Genomic DNA, 18,761 nt, shown 5'->3' on the forward strand with positions numbered 1-18,761 from the left:
AGGCAGTAGACAGGGGGTCCAGAAGCCCAGGTGGAGGTGGATGTGCAGGCCAGCTGGCTCCCAGGTGCCATGGCCAGTCCCATGGTGCCGTGGTGTGTGCCTGGGACCCGCTGCTGGTTGCCAAGAGGCCGAGGTAGCTGTGAGAGGAGCTGGGTGTGGACGGATGCGGCCTCACATAACCGCACAACACTGGCACGTCTTTTGCTTAGGGCCCCTCGCCTCTTCGCGTTCAGCGGGGGCAGGTGGCTCAGGCTGCCGGGCAGGGGCATATGTGGGCACAGGGTGGGCACTGGTGTTGGCGCTGGGCCCCTCCACTGGAAGCAGTGGCTGGCGCTCAGCAGGGTGCTCTGAGGCGGGCTGCTCTGGAGTGGCGGTCTCTGCCAGGAGGGGCATGGCATCCCCCATGGGGCCCTGCCCCTTAGCAGGAGTTTGGAGCTTTGCTGCCTCCTCCAGGGAGCCTTCCTGCTTCTCCTGGGGCTGCAACTCTTCCTCCTCTGGCCTTGGCTCTTTCTTGGCCCCCAGGGGAGTACCTGCCTCGCTCACCTCCTCTGCCTGGGGTTCCCTTCCACCCCCTGACTCTCTCTGCTCTTCTGGACTCAGATATTCCTCAACCCCTTGGGTCTTCCCTGACTCCAGCGGTTCCTCACTTCCTTTTTTCTCTGCCTCCAGTGGTTCCTCACTTCCTTTTTTCTCTGACTCCAATGGTTGCTCACTTCCTTTTTTCTCTGCCTCCAATTTTTCCTCACCTCCTTTTTTCTCTACCTCCAGTGGTTCCTCACCTCCCTTTCTCTGTGCCTCCAATTTTTCCTCACTTCCTTTTCTCTCTACCACGAGTGATTCTTCAACTGCTTTCTTCTCTGTCCCTGGTTGTACCTCACCTCTTTCCTTTTCTGCCCTCAGTGACTCTTCACCATCTTTTTTCTCTGCTCCTAATAGTTCCTCAGCTTTCTTCTCTGCCCCTAGTTGTTCCTTACCTTCTTTCTTCTCTACTCCCAATGCTTCCTCAACCCTCCTCTCTGCCCCTTCCTCCCTTCCTTCCCTCTCTGTCTTTGTTGATTCCTCAACTCCTCTTCTTTCTGTCCCTAGCTGTTCCTCATCTCCTTTCTTCTCTACTTCAGGGGTTTCCTCAACTCCTGTCTTTTCTGCCCCTAGCTCTTCTTCATCTCCTTTCTTCTCTATTCCAGATGGTTCCTTGGCTTCTTCCCTCTCTGTACCTGGCTCTTCCTCACCGCCTTTTTTCTCTACTAGTGATTCTTCTGCTCGCCTCCTCTCCACCTCCCAGGTTTCTTCACCTCCTCCCTTCTCCTTCCCCAATAGGCCCTCATCTTCTTCCTCCCTTGCCACCTGCCCTGGCCCCTTTGGCCCCTCCACCAGCAGCTCCTCCCACTCCTCGCTGAGAGCCAATCTCTCCACCCAAATGAAAGACCCCTCCTCGCCTCCAGAGCCCCCCTGCCCATTGCCCTCAGGGCTGCCCCGGTGAGAACCTTCCCCTTCTTTAGAAATCACTCCCTGCAGCTGTTCCGGAAGCCTTGGCAAGCTCTGCTGTGCAGCCTCCAAACCCCTACCTCCCTCCCCTGTGCCCCCTGAGTCACTGCCTTCTGTGCCCCCTACCCCTTCCCAGACCACCTCCACGACATTCCTGTCCTCCTTCACCCAGGATGGGAGCTCTGGGCTGCCAGCTGCCTGCCTGTCCCCAATGGCCTCCAGCACCATCTCCTCCACCTTAGCCTCTAGCTCCGGGCCTGTGGCCCCCATGGCACAATCCTCTGTAGCCCTCAGCCCCTCCCACACCACCTTCACCACACCCCCTCCTTTGGCCTCACCCACCCTCCTCTCCACCGCTGTCACCCCCTTACTCAGCTCCTGCTCCGGAGGAGGGCTGAGCCCGGGGCAGGGGCCATTGGCTTCAGAGGAAGCTGCTGCTGTCATCCCAGGGACCTGCCTTAAGGCTGGCAAAGCCCCAAGAGCCTCCTCCCTGGGTTCAGATGGGGACTCCGGGGACATGCCTGTTGGTCCAGGTGGTAGGGAGGCTCTCTTGTCTAGAATTGCTGGGTCTGGGGCAGTCAGGGAGCAAAGGAGAAAAGAGAGGAGGCCACAGGTTGAGCAGGGACCTAGGGGTCCCCATCCTTACTCCTCTTGGGCCACTCAATCTGGGGGCAACCTGATCCCAGACACCCACCTGCAGGACCTGCCTCCAAGATAGGCTGGGAGAGAGGACGGTGACCCTGCAGAGAAGGCAGAGAGAAGGTCAGGCCCAGCCCTCGGCCCCACCCCCACCTTCCCTGCATGCCCATATGCCCCTGCTCTAACATCCTCACTGGCTCCCCAGTACCTGTCTTATCATCCTCTGCTCCAATGCCTCATGCATACCAGGAGCTTAATCAATACTGTATTCGTTCAATCAGGCCCTACGTGCTGGGCCTACTCCATCAGATACTGAGGTTGCCTGGACAAGGGAGCCTTAAGCCTTTTGCTCATGGAGCTTATATTCCAGTGGATGGGAGGTGGAAAATAAACATAAATAAAGCTTAAAATCAGGAAGCAAGAAGTGCTATGGAGAAAAAATATAGCGAGGTGAGGGGCCAGGGAGTGCCTGGGAGGTGATGGGGGTGCCTCCTTTAGATACAAGATATGCCAGGCAGCTCTGAGGAGGTTAACACTGAACAGCGACCTGAAGCGTAAGAGGAACCAGCCATGAGTCAAGAGGTAAGGAAAGGCATTTCATTCCAGGCAGAGGAAACAGCAAGTGCAAAGGCCCTGAGGCCAGAATGAGCTAGGCATGTTCAAGGAAAAAAGGATCAGTGTGGCTGGAGTAGAGGGAGAGAGGAAGTGAGAGGAGGATGAGCTCAGGCAAGGGAGCAGGGGACTGCCACGTAGGGTGCCTAGGCCAAGCCCCACTGCTCTCCTCGCAGGTCTCTGACCCTATCGCCCGCTTTCCGGCCCCTGGGCCTTTGCACAGGCTGTTTCCTATACTCGGAACGCTCTTTGACCTCTTGCCTGGTTCCCACCTGCATTCAGCTTAGATGTCACTACCTTTAGGAAGTCTTCCTTGAACCCCCAACCTCACTCAGGTACTTCCTTCGTGCTCCCCCATGCCCAGGGCTCCCCCATCTCACAGTACCCTTTAATGAGCTCCTAGGCCTGGGAAGGACGCCTTAAGCCCATGCAGCAATGAACGCCTGGCTTATACTCAAAACTGAACAAGTGCTTCCCACCCCAATGAATGGGCCCCCTCCCCTCTGGCTCCCTACAGACAGAGGGAAGCTAAAATGAGACACTAGGGAGAGGTGGGGACTGTGGAAAACCCACACCTTGCCAGAACCAAATGTCACCAGAAAGCCACATTTTAACATGAAGTGCCCCGATTTTCAAAACCCCGTGTGTTGTATGGTATGTGAATGAAAACTCATTAAAGGTGTTAACGCCCCTCCAAAAAAAAGACAAAAACTCAAATGGATGCCTCAAAACTGGAGAACATCTCATGGTGACCCTTTCCCACCTCCAAGACCGAGTCCCGTGACCTCCCACCCACATCTTCTGACTATAGTTCTCGTTTGGGCTACATTAAACTACCCCCCCCCCAAAAAAACCAAACCTGTTGCCATCGAGTGAATTCCAATTCATAACTACCCTATAGGTAACCTATAGGTTACCCTATTAGGTAACCTTTATCAAAGCTTTCCCTCGTGCTGTTACAAGCACGAGGCTATGGGCTCACGGACCCTCCCAACAGCTCTTTGAAGTGTATGCTGTTATTATTCCCATTTAAGAGATGAGAAAGAGAGGCTCTGGCAGGGTAAGCGATTTGCCCAAAGTCGCAGAGGAAACAAATAGCAGAGGGTGGATTCGAATCCAGATCTAGCAGCTAAGTTGCACTTGCAGGTGTCCTGCCTTGGCCCTGCTGACTACCCCTCCTCCCAAACCTTCCCCTGGCTCCTCACCTGTCTGCGCCAGATGGGCCTGCCCAAGGGCTTGTGCTGGGCACCTGTGGATGCACTTTGCAACAGCTGGAGCTGAGACTGGAGTCTGAGAAAGAGAGGAGGCTGCTGGGAGCCAGGACCCCAGGCCCAACTTGCCACGTCCCTGAAGTGGGCCCAGGTTCCTGGCAGAGCTGGGTGGTGCAGGGCCAGTAGGTGGGGTCCCACTCACGTAAACAAGTTGTCTTCCAGGTTCTGGATGCGGGCCTGGGCCTGGCCCTCAGGTGACTGGGGCTCCTGCAAGGCGGGATCCTTGGGCCAGTCTGTTTCCTCAGCCGCCCCATCCATCAGCCAACGCTCCCGGAGAGACTTCCTCTGGGCGTGGGAAGGAAGCTGGGGCTGGGCATGAGGGCTATCCCACTCCACATGGGGTCCCCCCAGGATTCTCTGGGCTGGGCAGATCTCTTATCACCCCACAACCTCCCAGATGTGACAGACACCCTGTTTCTCCCTCAGGCTGGTACATGCCCTCATTGCCCCCCCGCCCAGTCACCCACCGGGCCTCCAATACTGCCAGGGGAACAGACACCAACAGTGCCAGCCCATAGCCTTCCCAGGCTTGAACACAACCCATCAATGGCGCCAACTCTCTAGGCTGCCATAGACATCCATCACTCCCCCCCCACAGCCCTCCCAGATGAGACAGACACCCCATCACTCTGCATAGCCCTCCCAGACTGGGACAGACACCCCATTGCTCCCCACAGCCCTCCCAGGCTGAGACAGACAACCCAAAGGTGAAATCAGTATCCCCCTCATCCCAAAGCTTGGTTGGAGTTCCTTTCATTCCCCTAAAATTGGAGCAGACACTTCCATTGTCCCCATCCTCTTCCCAAAGGTGGAACAAATATCCTTCTCAAGCCCCCCCACCAGCCAGGGACAAAAGACCCTAGAAGCTGAGACGAACGTCCCCAGCCTCGCAGATTGGACAGAGGCTCCTATTGTCCCACATCCGACTCGCACAGACACCTCACTTCATTCCCCAGGTTGGGCAGGTGCCCCCAACCTTGAGCCGCTCCACACGGAGTTTCTCTTCCTCCAGCTCCAGGCGCGCCGCGCGGATCTCCTCCTGCAGCCGCCGCTTCTCCTGCACACAGCGGACCTGGAGCTGCCCGCGGGCGGGTCGGGGCCGGACGCCGCCGCCTCCCCACAGTGGCCTTCCCCAGGACTCCTGGGCCGTGGGCCCCGCGGGGCCGCGAGGCGCACGTCGGGCGGGGGCGAGGAGGGGGCGGTGGCAGCGCTGACTCAGCAGCCGCCGGGGGTGGGGCTGCGGGGGGCGGGGCTGAGGGGCGGGGCGGGCCGGGGCGGGGCAGGCCGGGGCCGGCCGCGCCCGAGATGCTGCGGAGGCTGCGCCCGCGCGCGATGGGAGTCTGTACCTGGAGTACCTTGGGAGGAGGAGTTGCGGTGGGGGGGGGGGGGGTGGGGGGCGGTCAGAGCTGCATGGGTCGGCGATATGGGGTCACATAAATGGGCGTTAATGAGATGAAGCGAATCAGAGACGAGGTTCAGAGACGGGGGTGCAGGGAGAGGTCCAGAGAGACCGAAGTCCAGATGAGGTCCAGAGAGTCAGGGGTACAGAGTTGGGGTCCAGAAAGACAGAATGTGCAGAGATGGGGGCTCTCAGAGAGACGGAGGTTAGTAAGACGGGGCAGTCAGAGATGGGGGTGCTGCGGTTGGGGTCCAGAGATATGAGAGTCCGGAGAGAAGGAGTGTAGGGTTGGGAGGTCAGAAAGATGGGAGTTAATGAGATGGGGGTGCACCGGTCCGGGTCCAAAGAGATGGAGACCATAGAGATAGGGGTGCAAAGATCGGGGTCTAGACATGAGGTCAGAAATAGGGGGTTTAATGAGTTGGGGGACAGAGTCATGGGGGTGCAGAGATGGGGCCGTCCGAGAGATGAAGGTCAGAGGGACGGGATGAGGAGGGGAAGGACACAGAATCAGAGAGACGGGTGTCAGAGATGGAGGTCAGTGAGAAAAAAGTCCAAAGATGGGGTCCAGAGCAGCGAAGTTTGAGAGACAGGGGTTTGATAAACGGGAGATCAGAGCGATGGAGTATTTGGGAGGCTAGAGTTCACGAGTGGGGTGGTGTAGGTCCTGTGAGTGCGGGTTCGACAGCCCTGCCTTTCTGAAGGTGGGGAGGTCAGGACAGGTCAGGTGGTGGTGACCAGACAGAGGAACTGGGGAGCATGGGGCCTGAGGATTTGGGTGGGGTGCCCGGGCAAACCGGGAGCAGTGGCACTCCCGGGGAGGAGGGGAGGCGAGGATGGGAGTGGAGCAAGGTTGGGGGTGCCCGGAGTGCGGGGCGTGTGTACTGGTAGAGTTTCACTTACCGCGATGACCTCTAGCCGCTGCCGGTAGAGGGAGCTCTCGGCCATGGGCCTGTGGGAAGAGGGCAGGGGGTGCTGAAGGAAGAGGAAGTCGCAGAGCCTCCATCCTCCCCCTCGCCTCAGCGGGGCGGCCCCTAGAACGACACCCTGCCCCCACCGCCAATATCCCTGAGCTGCTTGGAAACCGACCAAATCCAGGCTCTTTGCCAGTTTCCCTGTGCACCCGGAGGAGTCAGGCAGAAGTAGAGAGTCCTATGAGGGGGAGTGAGCAGATACCATTAAAGCCTGAGTTAAAGCCCTTCTAGTCCTAACATCACCCCTCTAAGCCTCAGTATCCTCATCTGTAAAATGGACCGGAATAGCTTGACCCCCCACCTCTCAGGGCTCTTGTAAAGAAGTATCTAAACAGAGAAAGGCTTAGGACATAGTGCTCCAAAAATAGTAGCATGGTTTATTATTAATAATACTTTTGGCTGAATGGACACGGAAATACAGGGTGGAGAGGAGCAATTAGGAGTATATATAAAAAACAAAACAAAACCCAGTGCCTTCGAGTCGATTCCGACTCATAGCGACTCTATAGGACAGAGTAGAACTGCCCATATATAGCAAGGTGTATATAAATTTTTGTATGAGAGACTGACTTGTAAACTTTCACTTAAAGCACAATAAAAACGAAAGAAAAATAATAAATGGAAGTTAAATTATGAAAAAAAACTTTTAAAAATGCAAATGATTAATAACATTTATAGTAGCCATTCCCAGTCCGTCCTACTGGAACTCTTGAATCCTACCAGGCCCCTAACATACTGTGTGTCACTTGCCAGCTCTATACCCTCTCTGGTCCTTGCCTGTTACCCAGGATCCCTTAAGCACCAGGAGGTGAGGAAGTCTGGGGAAAGAAGTGTCCATCCTGCCATGGACACATGCCACTACCATGGTAACTCCTCCACCTGCCAATCCTCATTCCTGAGGGCAAGGGTCACTGGGTCACACTGCCTAGGTCTGGACTCAGCTGGGAGTGGGGAGGGGGACTTGCTGTTTAAGGTTTAACCTGAGATTCCTCTCTCATTGCCCCTTCTCACAGCACCCTAGATCCCTGCCCTGACCCCATCCTGGGTGCCCTGGAAGCCAGAGACTGACTGTAGTACCACAGGGCACTTAGAGGGCAGTCATTGTCACGTCAACCTCATCATCACAGACACTGATTGAGCACCCACTATATGTAGGTGCTTTACAGTCTGGTATCTAGAAGGCACAGAGCACTTATTAATTTGAACACCAGCCCTGTTGGGTAAGCATCAGCCCCGCTGGCCAAACTCCAGCAGGGCCACCAGATCTTCCCTGGTCACACCATGAAGGCATAATGATGAGCACTTATTTAAACTAAACCCATTGTGGTCGAATCGATTCCAACTCATAGCAAGTCTGTAGGACAGGATAGAACTGCCCCAGAGGGTTTCTAAGACAGTAATCTTTATGGGAGCAGACTGCCACATCTTTCTCCCTCAGAGCGGGCTGGTGGGTTTGAACTGTGGACCTTCAGGTTAGCAGCCAACTGCTTAACCACACTGTTCAAACAAGGTGCCTTCAGCACTTATTTAGCACTTTGTGTATACATACTGTTCTAAGTGCAGGATGATGCTTCGCTGGCTCCCACAGCCACCTCCACGTCCCTGGTCTGCCCTGATCATGATACACTGTAGCCGACTGGTTGCTGAGTTGACATTCCAGCCAAGAATAAAATTAGCCAACTGTTAGTGAGTGGGTACCGCCTGCCAAGCGCTGCTGTAAATGCTTTACACAGAGTAACTCATTTCAGCCTCTCAACAATCCTAGGAAGCAAGTAATCTTACTGCCCCCATTTTACGGATGGGGAAACTGAGGCTCTGAGAAGTGGCAGATAGAATTGTCCAAGATCACTGGGTCAACAAAAGAACTCAAGGCTCTCAGATTCAAACCACTAAAACACGGTGGGGGTCCAGGAACTCCCATATTGCTTGACAGCCAGGAGGCCCCAACTGGATTTCAGTTGGGGCAGTGGGCTGAAGTCATATTTGCTGAAAGAAAGCCAAGACACCACCACCCCCAGTTTATAGGTTTGCCCCTGGGGGAGAATCCAAGGCCACCCCTTCAGGATCCTGCCCCCAAGATGTAATCTCTCTGCCTCTTCTTTGCTGGGGGGGATCGGGTTCCTACTGCTAGGCAACCAGGTTTGTAGTTGGTAAATAATGCAATGGGGGACCCAGAAGGGTAAGAAACCAAATTGGGGTCCCTGGGGGGGGAGCCCCTTCTCCAGAATTCTTTACAAACCTCTGGACCCCCTCCACACTCTTGCTTTAAAAGGCCCTCAGGCACAGGATACTAAAACACTCTGCACACCCCGTTTGAAGTTACTTATATCTAACTATACAAGAACAGGGCCTGTGGCCTGTTGCCACCAGGAATGTCCAGAGGCCATTTCATCCAACAGGTCATCACCTCCATTGTGCCATCCCCTCTCCCAGTTTAGGGGCTGTTAACTTCTGCAGGATCTCAAACATTTCCTCCCACCCTGGACACTGAAGGGGCAATTCTAGAGGCAGAGTGTGGGAGCCAGGGACCCTAGCACCCCCCAGCCTCAGCCATAGCCCCACCCCCAGGCTGGACTTCGGGCTTGCAGAGTGCCAGTGGAAAATCCCCACAGAGAAAGGGGGCGGGGGAGGAGGTCCACACCTCCCACCCACCTCCCTGGGGCTGGGGGACATTGAAGCACCCCCTGGGTTCGCTGCTGCCTCCCTCCACCCTCCCTGGTCCCCTCAACAGAGACCAGCTGGGGCTCTTGGCCCCAGAGCAAAGCCAGTATCCCCCCGGGCACTTCCACGCCCTGCCCACTGTCCCCCCCCCACCCACCCTGAGCACTTACATAGGTATGGCAGAAGACCACACCTGGCTCTGCAGGGCCATCTCTCCCCAAAGCACACCGCGCTGTCTCTGAGTTCAGGACCCACCCGCTTGCCTGAAGGTGCCCTGGAGGCTGTGACTTGGCAGGCCGGTGGGGGTGGGGGGGCGGCGGCGGGCAGGGCGGCACCGGGAGAGCTGGTCCAGCTGGTTTGGGCCTGGAGGGAGGCGGGAACGGCCAGGCGAGGGGGGCTGGGGGCTGGCGGGCAGTTCTGGGGAGGCACTATCAGCTGTCCTAATCAATTATTTACCAGCCACTGGCCACCTTGCAGCTCTCGGCTGCCTCTCAGCAAACACGCTCTCACACACGTGGCTAGGTATGCTGACGAGGGTGGAGGGGGTTACTGACCCCCCCAGAGAACTGCCCCTCCACTTGGCACCCCAGACATCTCAAGTTCAACTGCCCCCCAAGGGTTACGCACATGTGTGCACATTTGCATAGCTCCACGCTGCCAAACCCCTCGCTTCTGGCACCCCGGCTCTGGAGTGGGGGAGAGGAAGGGCCCATGCACCCGGAGGATTCTGGAGACCAGGGGCTAGGCATGACGGGAACCAGGAGGCTTTGACCCTGGGAAACTGTGGGTAACTTGCGTTATGTTTCTAAACCTCGGTTTCCCTTCTGTAAAATGGGTGAATTAGACAAAGTGGCCTCCAGGACCCTGGACATCCCTCAGATAGAGTTAGGGGTGGGTGGAAGTGAGAGTGAGAAAAGTCCAGAGAACAGTCCACCCAAATCTTGAGGGTCCCTGCTCTACCCACCATCACATTCTTAAAGGGCCAGCACATCCTTCCTCAGCTGACTCAATGGTTCATTTAACCACTCCCTGGGGAAGTCATCTCCTACTCTCCAGGCTGGGCCAGGGGCCTTTCTGGTCTCCTGCAGCCCCTGCCCCCCCATGCTTCCCCTGTCACAGTCCTGGTCACACTGTGCAATATGATCTTAGCCGGACAGAGACTCTTGCTCTGGGACCCTCACTCTGGTGCCCTTGCTCTGAGATGCTTTAGAGGGCCTCACTCTAGCTGTGACCCCTCCCATGGCACTAAGGGGACGTTCCACCTAAATCTGGCATCTCACTCTTCCAGATCATACTCTGGGTCCTTGGGAACCCAGAATCCCTGCCCACATGGTCCTGAGCTCATTGATAAGGCCCATATGGCCCTGTCCCTGGGTCCTCCAGAGAACAGACCACACTGCCAGGCTATGCCCCCCTGTCCCCTGGCCTGAGAGGTAACCAAGGGGTGGCTGTTGACAGAGGGGTGTGAAAAGAGCTACCACATGCAGGCTGGGGTGTTCCTAGGTGCATGTGCAAGGGCCTTTACTCTGCAGGATAGAATTGGGGGTGATAATAGAAGGGGAGACTGAAGGCTGAGGTCTCCCTCTGCTCCACATTCAAGTCTATAACTCCTAAAAAAAAAAAAGTAGGACTCCAAAAATGTTTAAAATTGAACCTGGCCTTCTAGGTCATTCTGAAGGTATATTTGTAAGTATAGGAGGAGAGAACATATTTCCTTTAATTGTTTGTAGCTTGATTTTTATAACTTAAATACGTAGACATATAGCATGTGAATGTCCCATTGTACTCTTGTCCAGGGTATTGCATTGGGGTGGGATTGCTCTGTGTTATAATTGTGTGTGTCTCCCCCATTGACTTTGACCTACAAGTCTGATTTACCTCTTTATTCCCAACACTGGGGTAGGCACCTAGTGTGTATCATTAAATAATTCTTGAGCAACTGTTATGTGCCAGCACTGTTCTATGCATGGGAGGGAGTGATTGGATACAGAAGTGAACAAACAAGCTGCTGTAATGCAACACACTTTCTGCTGGAGGGAGACAGATAATAGACAAATAAACTAAAGGTGATGAGTGGTAACTGCTAGGGGGCATTAGTGGCCCAGTGGTAGAATTTCTGCCTTCCTTTTGGGAGACCTGGGTTTGATTCCCAGCCAATGCACCTTAAGTGCAGACTACTGTCCATTAGCGGAGGCTTGAACAGGTTTCAGAGGAATTTCCGGATTAAAACAGATGAGGAAGAAAGGCCTGGTGGTCTACTTCTGAAAATCAGCCAATGAAAACCCTATGGGTCACAATGGTCCAATCCTCACTGCAAGCGATCACGGGAACAGCACAAGTCTGGGCAGCGTTTTGTTCCATCGTACGTGGGGTCACGTGAATCGACTCAACCACAGCTAACAACAAAAACAGTGGTAACTGCAGCCTAGAGGTAGTTCTAGAGAATAACTAGGATGGGGCTGGTGGGGAGGGCCGGGGGTGCTACATAGGCTGAGTGATCTAATAAGGCCCATATGGCCCAGTCCCGCCCCTCCCCACCCCCATGCTTCCCCCTTGATCATTGAGCTGAGACCTGAATAGCAGGGGCCAGCTGCGTCATGAGTCGTTCCAAGTAGAGGGAGCAGCAAGTGCAAAGGCCCTGAGGTGGAAATGCAGTTGGGGTGTTGGGGACAGCAGGAAGGCTGAAACAGAGTGAAGGAGAGGGAGAGTGGCGGAAGATGAGATCTGAGAAGTGGGCAGGGCCTTCCGCGCCGGGTCAGGGAATTTAGATTTTTATTCTAAATTTTATTCTAAACTTCACTGGAAAGTTTAATACAGGGAAAAAAAAAAAAAAAACCCTGTGCACTGGGGCTTGACCCATTGTAGGGGAGGGGGACAGTTGCAACTCAGAGGTTGTTGCATTTGTCTAGAAGGGAGATGATGGTGGCTGGGAGACACGGGCGGTGAGAAGTGAACTAATTCAGAAGATGTTTTAGAAGCTGAGCCAACAGACTTTGCTGATGGATCAGAGGTGGGAGGTGAGGAAAAGAGAGAAATAGGCTGACTCCTATATTTCTGGCCTGAGGAGCTGGATGAACAGAGTTACCAAAACATAGTGGGGACTACTCCTATGTTTACACCCCAAATAACTGCAAGCAGTACTCCTGGCCAGTGCACCTCAAGCACAGCTATTGCTCGTCTGTCAGCAGAAGCTTGCATGTTGCTGTGATGCTGAACAGATTTCAGTGGTGCTTCCAGGCTAAGACAGACTTGGCAACTTTAGGGATCACAACAGTTCAATCCTTTGTGCATGGGGCTGCCATGAGTCGTGAGCTGACTCCATGGCAGCTAACAAAATACAAACTTGTACACACATGTTCATAACAGCACTCTTCACAACAGCCAAAAGGTGGGAAGAGCCCAAACATCCATTAACTGATGAATGAACAATAGCGGTGTATCTGTACAATGCAATATCAGTCCGCCATAAAAAGGAACAAAGTTCGAATACATGCTACAGTGTGGATAGCCTTTGAAAACATCATGCTCAGTGAAAGAAGTAAGACACAAAAGGTCATGTATTATAGGATTCCATTGCTGTGAAATGTCCAGAAGAGGCAAATCTATGCAGGCAGAAAGCTGATGGGTGATTGCTGGGCAGGAAGGGGTGAGGGGTGAGGTGGAGGGACGAGGAAATGGGGAGTAACTACCTAATGGGTATGGGGTTTCCTTTTGGACTGATGAAAATGTTTCGGAGCCAGATAGAGAGAGTGGTTGTACAAATTTATGAAGGTACAAAGGCCACTGATTTGTACATTTTAAAATGGCTCATTTTTATTTTTACTGAATTCCAACTCTCTGTCTATATATATATATAGGAGAGGAACAGGGCTTGGGGAATCAAGAGTTCATTTTGGAAATACTCATTCTGAGATATCTGTCAGACTGGAGATTGTTGGATATGAGTCCAAAACTCAGGAGAGAGGTGGGGGTTAGGGATATGATCTTGGAGACATCAGCATATAACCTGTTGCCATTGAGTCGATTCTGACTCATAGTGCCCCTACAGGACAGAGTAGAACTGTCCTATAGGGTTTCCAAGGCTGTAAATCATTATGGAAGCAGACTGCCACATCTTTCCTGCTGAGTGGCTGGTGGGCTCAAACCACCAACCTTTTGGTTAGCAGCTGAGCTCTTAAACTACCGTGCCATCAGCGCTCCCACCAGCATATAGATGGTATTTAAAGCTGTGAGATTGGACTTGTTAGGGTCAGGGGATTTTCTGGCAGAAAAGAGATTGTGTACTGAAACTGAGTAATTGATGAGAATTTAGCAAACAGGCTCTTTAGAAAGGTGTACCAGTTGTTGAGTGCCGTCAAGCCAATCCTGACTCATGGTGACTCCATGTGTTACAGAGAAGAACTGCTTTCGCGGCTGTAATCTTAATGGGAGCAGATCGCCAGGTCTTTCTCTCACAGAGCCACTAGGTAGGTTTGAACTGCCAACCTTTCAGTTAGCAGCTTAGTGCTTAACCGTACCACCACCAGGGCTCCTTACAATGGTGTAGGGAGATCCTCAAAGAATAGTACAGCACCCTAGACTAGCAACATCCAGGAACTGTTACCACCCAAAGCAGGTGGCTTATCGCAACAGAAATTTACTGTGTCATAATTCTGGAGGCTAACAGTCTAGGCTGTTGGCAGGGTCACATTGTCTCCAAAAGCTCTAGGGGAAGATCGTTTCTTGTTTCTCCTGGCTCCTGGTAGCCACAGGCCTTCCTTGACTTGCAGTTGCAGCATAACTCCACTCCATCATCACATGATACCTATGTCTTCTCCCTGTCTGTGTCTCCGTGTCTCTTCTCTTTGATAAGGACACCACTCAGATGGGATTAGAACCCACCCTACTCATGTAACTCAACTGTTAACATCTTCAAACATCCTATTTCCAAACAAGGTTACCTTCACAGGTACCAGGAGTTAGGACTTCAACATAAATTTTTCTTGTCGGGGGAGGAACACAATTCAATCCATAACACACCCCTGGACCCTGGAGAGAGAGAGCTGCATGGGACATGGAATAAACACCCTGATCTCAGGCTCCCTTCACTCATCAGTCAAACCCAGTGGAAGCCCAGAGTGGATGGAAGCTCACTGATGCAGGTGAAACAGCCTGAGCAGGATTGTCTGTGAGATAAGAGGAGAACCAGGAGAGGGTGGTGTCCTTGCAGCCAAGAGAACCGAGGAGCTAAGGCTGAGAGGTCAAAGAAGATGGCTTAGTCAGGGTTCTCTGGGGAAGCAGAACCAGGTCAGACGATAGGCTGGAGACTTCTGCTGGCTCACGGGATTGTGGAGGTCTGGCGAGTCCAAAGTCTGTAGGTCAGGTGCAGGCTGGAGACTTCTGTAGGCTTTTGTTCCAAGATCAATAGGTCAGGGGACTGGAAGAGTGTGGACAGCAAGTTCTGCCAAAATATCTATTTATAGTCTGAAGGCAGACCTCATCTTAAGGAACTCCTTTCAAAGGATTGACTGGCTACATTACATTAGATTACATTATGGAAAGTGATTACATTATATTTCTTGAGCTTACATTATAGAACAACAACTAGTCTAGTGTTTGGCAAAACCACTGAGAATCATAGCCCGGTCAAGTAAACACATAAAATTAACCATCACAGTCCAATTTCCTGTCGACTTGGCACCTATACACATCCTTTAAATCATACATAATCTCCAAATAAAGACAATTACAAAGTCATACTGCCGCCTAACGTGATAGCACTAATATGTGTACAACTGAAAACACATTTCTTTCACATCTTGTATTTTATGATAAATAATGGGCTAAGAGGGAAGTAAACAAAGATATTTTATATATATACACATACACAAACATATTCATAACAAAATAAGGAAGAAATATCCATAACATTCACAGTCCTCGTTTCTCCAACTGGTCATGTGGTCCTGCTAGTACTTTCTTCTACTCCCGTTCTTTATTCTCTTTGTCCTCAGCAAATACCTCAGCTAGTTATGGTTTCTTGGTTGCTGGGGTGACCCAAACCTTCATTCCTGAAGTGCCTGGACCATTAGTAATCCTGCCTGAACTGGGTTGTTATAGTTTTCCATAGGCTTTTCATCACAGGGCATAGTAATACTAAGAGATGCCCTAAAGGATCTCCTGTCTTCCATACTCTCTTTACCTCCTTGTGTAAAAACAGTCCATTCCCCTTGGTAATCAGGATCAATCACATCAGCCAGTGTAGTAACTCTCTTCTTTACCCGTTGATTCAGAGGCATTAGGAGCGGAAAGTGGCCAGGTGGCATTCCTAACTTCCATTTCAAAGGAATCAGTGTTGTATCTCCAGGTGGGAGCATTCCTCCCTTTGGAGCTAATGCCTCTAGACCAGGGGAGCATAGGGTTGCAGGGACAGGATGCACAAATTTTGCAAGTGGATCACTGAGGGTAATAGTAAGTAGTGCCACTCCCTTTTCCACTCCTTGATTCCTGGACGGGTGAATCCTGGCTATGGGAGAAACAGCGTCATGTATTGGATGCTGACTGTGAACGTATACAGCCTCCTGGAGAACATTGACCCAGCCCTGCAAGGTATTGCCACCAAGCTGGAGCTGTAATTGAGTCTTTTTTTCCCCAATTTTTTAAAAATAAACTTATTTTGAAATAATTTTAGATTTACTGAAAAGCTCCAAAGACAATACAAAAAGTTCCCATCAGACATCTAGGTCAATTGGCATAATAAAATTTATTAAGAAAACATTCTGCATCCCACTTTGGAGAGTGGCATCTGGGGACTTAGACGCTAGCAAGCAGCCATCTAAGATCCATCAATTGGTCTCAACCCACCTGGAGCAAAGGAGAATGAAGAACACCAAAGACACAAGGTAATTATGAGCCTAAGAGACAGAAAGGGCCACGTAAACCAGAGACTATATCAGCCCGAGACCAGAAGAACTAGATGGTGCCCAGCTACAACCAGTGACTGCCCTGACAGGAAACACAGCAGACAATCCCTGAAGGAGCAGGAGAGCAATGAGATACAGACCTCAAATTCTAGTAAAAAGACCAGACTTAATGGTCTGACTGAGACTAGAAGGACCCTGGAGGTGATGGTCCCCAGACCTTCTGTTAGCCCAAGACAGGAACCATTCCCAAAGCCAACTCTTCAGACAGGGATTGGACTGGACTATGGGATAGAAAATGATACTGGTGAGGAGTGAGCTTCTTGAATCAAGCACACACATGAGACTATGTGGGCAGCTCCTGTTTGGAGGGGAGATGAGAGGGCAGACGGGGTCAGAAGCTGGACGAATGGACACAAAAATAGAGAGTGGAGAGAAGGAATGTGCTGTCTCGTTAGGGGGAGAGAAACTAGGAGTATATAGCAAGCTGTATATAAATTTTTGTTTGAGAGGCTGACTTGATTTGTAAATGTTCACTTAAAGCACAATAAAAATTAAAAAAAAAAAGTTCCCATCAACTGTTCATCGGTCTCCCCTAATATTAACATCTTATATTACCACAATTCATTCGTCACAGCTAAGAAACCAACATTGGAGTGCTACTATTAACTAAGTTTCAGACTTCATTTGGATTTTAGTAGCTTTTCCAGTAATATCCTTTTCATGTTCATGATCCAATCTAGGATACCACATTGCATTTAGTATACTTTTTTGTGTGTGTGTGTTTTAGGTGAAAGTTTACAGTGCAAATTAGTCTCTTCCTCAAAAATTTATACATGACACACCTGGGATTGTCACGAGTTGGGATCAACTCCACTGCAACTGGTTTTTGGTTAAAAAAAATAAAATGATTTGCTAAAATGATTATACCAAAACAACTTATTAGTTCAATAAAAAGGCCACAGAGGACGTTCTTAAACGTGAAAAGTTAATGAAATATAGCGCCCTTTACCCATTTTGAAAAAAAAAAAAAAATCCAACAGAGAAAACCAGTTAACCATGAGATGAATGGCTTAGAAAGCTTAGAAATAGAAAAGTTGTGGTAAAATGGACAGTGGCAAATGATAAACCCAACTAAACACAGTCTAAAGCTCAACATGAAAATTTGATTGCATTATAGAGTATATATATGTTGCAACCATTTGTTGAAACATCTCAATTGGTATTCCATCAATTCCTGGAGCCTCGTTTTTCGCCAATGCCTTCAGTGCAGCTTGGACTTCTTCCTTCAGTACCATCAGTTCTTGATCATATGCCGCCTCCTGAAATAGCTGAACAACGACCAATTCTTTCTGGTACAGTGACTCTATGTATTCCTTCCCTCTGCTTTTGATGCTTCCTGTGTCGTTTAATATTTGGCTGTAGAATTCTTCAAAATTGCAACTCAAGGCTAGAATTTTTTCTTCAGTTCTTTTGGCATGAGAAATGCCGAGCGTATTCTTCTCTTTCGGCTTTGAACATGATAAGACCAGTGAATTCCATGAGCATGGGCCCATTGCCACATTTCATTTGCTGGGAAGTGAGTTCCTTGATCTGAGGCAATGCTGTGTGGGATACCATGACAGTGGGTAAGGCATTCCGTGAGTCCACAGATGGTAGTTTTGGTAGAACCACTGGGAACCATAGCCTAGCCAAGTTGACACATAAAGTTAACCATCTGAGAAGATGAGGACAGAGAAGGAGCCAGTGACTGAATCTGGCAAGGGTGGTTATTGGTGTCCTGAGAACAGGGAAGCCTCAGCAGGGAGGGCTAGCATGGCTGGAGGAAGAACAAGAGATGATGAACTGGAGAGAGTATGTGAGACAGCCCTTTCAAGAAGTATATAAGAATATATACTTATAACCTCAGAAGCGAGTTGGCACCTGTCATGGATGGAATTGTGTCCCTCCAAAACATCTGTCAGTTTAGCTGGGTCATGAGTCTCAGTAGTGTGTGATTATCCAACATTTTATGTGATTTCCCTATGTGTTGTAAATCCTATCACTACGATTTAATGAGATGGATTAATGGCAGTTATATTGATGAGATCTACAAGATTAGTGTCTTAAGTCAATTTCTTTGAGATATAAAAGAGAGAAGGGAGCAGACAGACATGGGTACCTCATACTACCAAGAAAGCAGTGCTGGGAGCAGAGTGCATCCTTTAGACCTCAGCTTCCTGCGCTGAGATGCTCCCAGACCAAGGGAAGACTGATGACAATGACCTTCCTTCAGAGCCGACAGAGACAGAAAGCCTTCCCCTAGAGCTGGTGCCCTAAATTCAGACTTCTAGTCTACTGGACTGTGAGAGAATAAACTCTTTGTTAAAGCCATCCACTTCTGGTATTTCTGTTATAGCAGCACTAGATCACGAAGACCACACTGTTATCCCGGTTTTACAGATAAGGAAACTGAGGCTCAGAGAAGGCCCTCACCTTGTTCAAGTTCCCACAGGTAATAAATGGTAATAATCCAGGTTTTACCGATTCCATTAGGCCAATGAGGAGATGGTGGTGGTGGGAGGGGTCAGATGGTCAGAGGGAGGAGGGCAGCAGCTGGAAGTTGGGATCTAAAAGGGGGTAGAGTGAGAGGGTGGAAGAGGGGAGGGGCATCACCATAGCCAGGGATTGGGGTAAGGTGTAATCAGGTAGTTGATTACTGGGGGTTCCAATAAGGCTTTCTAAGGTCCCTAGATGGCACAGATGGTTTGCGCTTGACTACTAACCTAAAGGTTGGCAGTTCAAACCCACCCAGTCGTCCCTTGAAAGAAAAGCCTGAGAG

At 51.0% G+C, this 18,761-nt stretch overlaps 1 protein-coding gene across 1 annotated transcript; it reads right to left on the bottom strand.

Annotated features, from left to right (window-relative positions):
* Positions 1–58: 58 nt before the first annotated feature.
* On the bottom strand, positions 59–9,323 carry PALM3 (paralemmin 3). Its single transcript, XM_049877158.1, has 8 exons — positions 9,212–9,323; positions 6,310–6,358; positions 4,984–5,064; positions 4,150–4,292; positions 3,942–4,026; positions 2,180–2,225; positions 1,066–2,054; positions 59–981 (listed from the first exon to the last, which is right to left on the bottom strand). The coding sequence occupies exons 1-8, from the start codon at positions 9,250–9,252 to the stop codon at positions 172–174; spliced, it is 2,244 nt and encodes a 747-aa protein (XP_049733115.1). The 5' UTR covers positions 9,253–9,323; the 3' UTR covers positions 59–171.
* Between the last annotated feature and the right edge of the window lie 9,438 nt (positions 9,324–18,761).

The sequence above is a fragment of the Elephas maximus genome, chromosome 3 (genome assembly GCF_024166365.1).
Source record: "Elephas maximus indicus isolate mEleMax1 chromosome 3, mEleMax1 primary haplotype, whole genome shotgun sequence".
NCBI classification, from domain to species: domain Eukaryota; kingdom Metazoa; phylum Chordata; class Mammalia; order Proboscidea; family Elephantidae; genus Elephas; species Elephas maximus.

Coding starts and splice junctions, on each gene's coding strand:
- PALM3 (XM_049877158.1), bottom strand. CDS start 9,252: ATGGCCCTGCAGAGCCAGGTGTGGTCTTCTGCCATACCTAT. Junction 2,226..3,941: donor GGCCCATCTGGCGCAGACAG/GTGAGGAGCCAG, acceptor CCTTCTCTGCAG/GGTCACCGTCCTCTCTCCCA. Junction 982..1,065: donor TAGGGACAGAAAGAAGAGGA/GTTGAGGAATCA, acceptor GGAGTAGAGAAG/AAAGAAGGTAAGGAACAACT.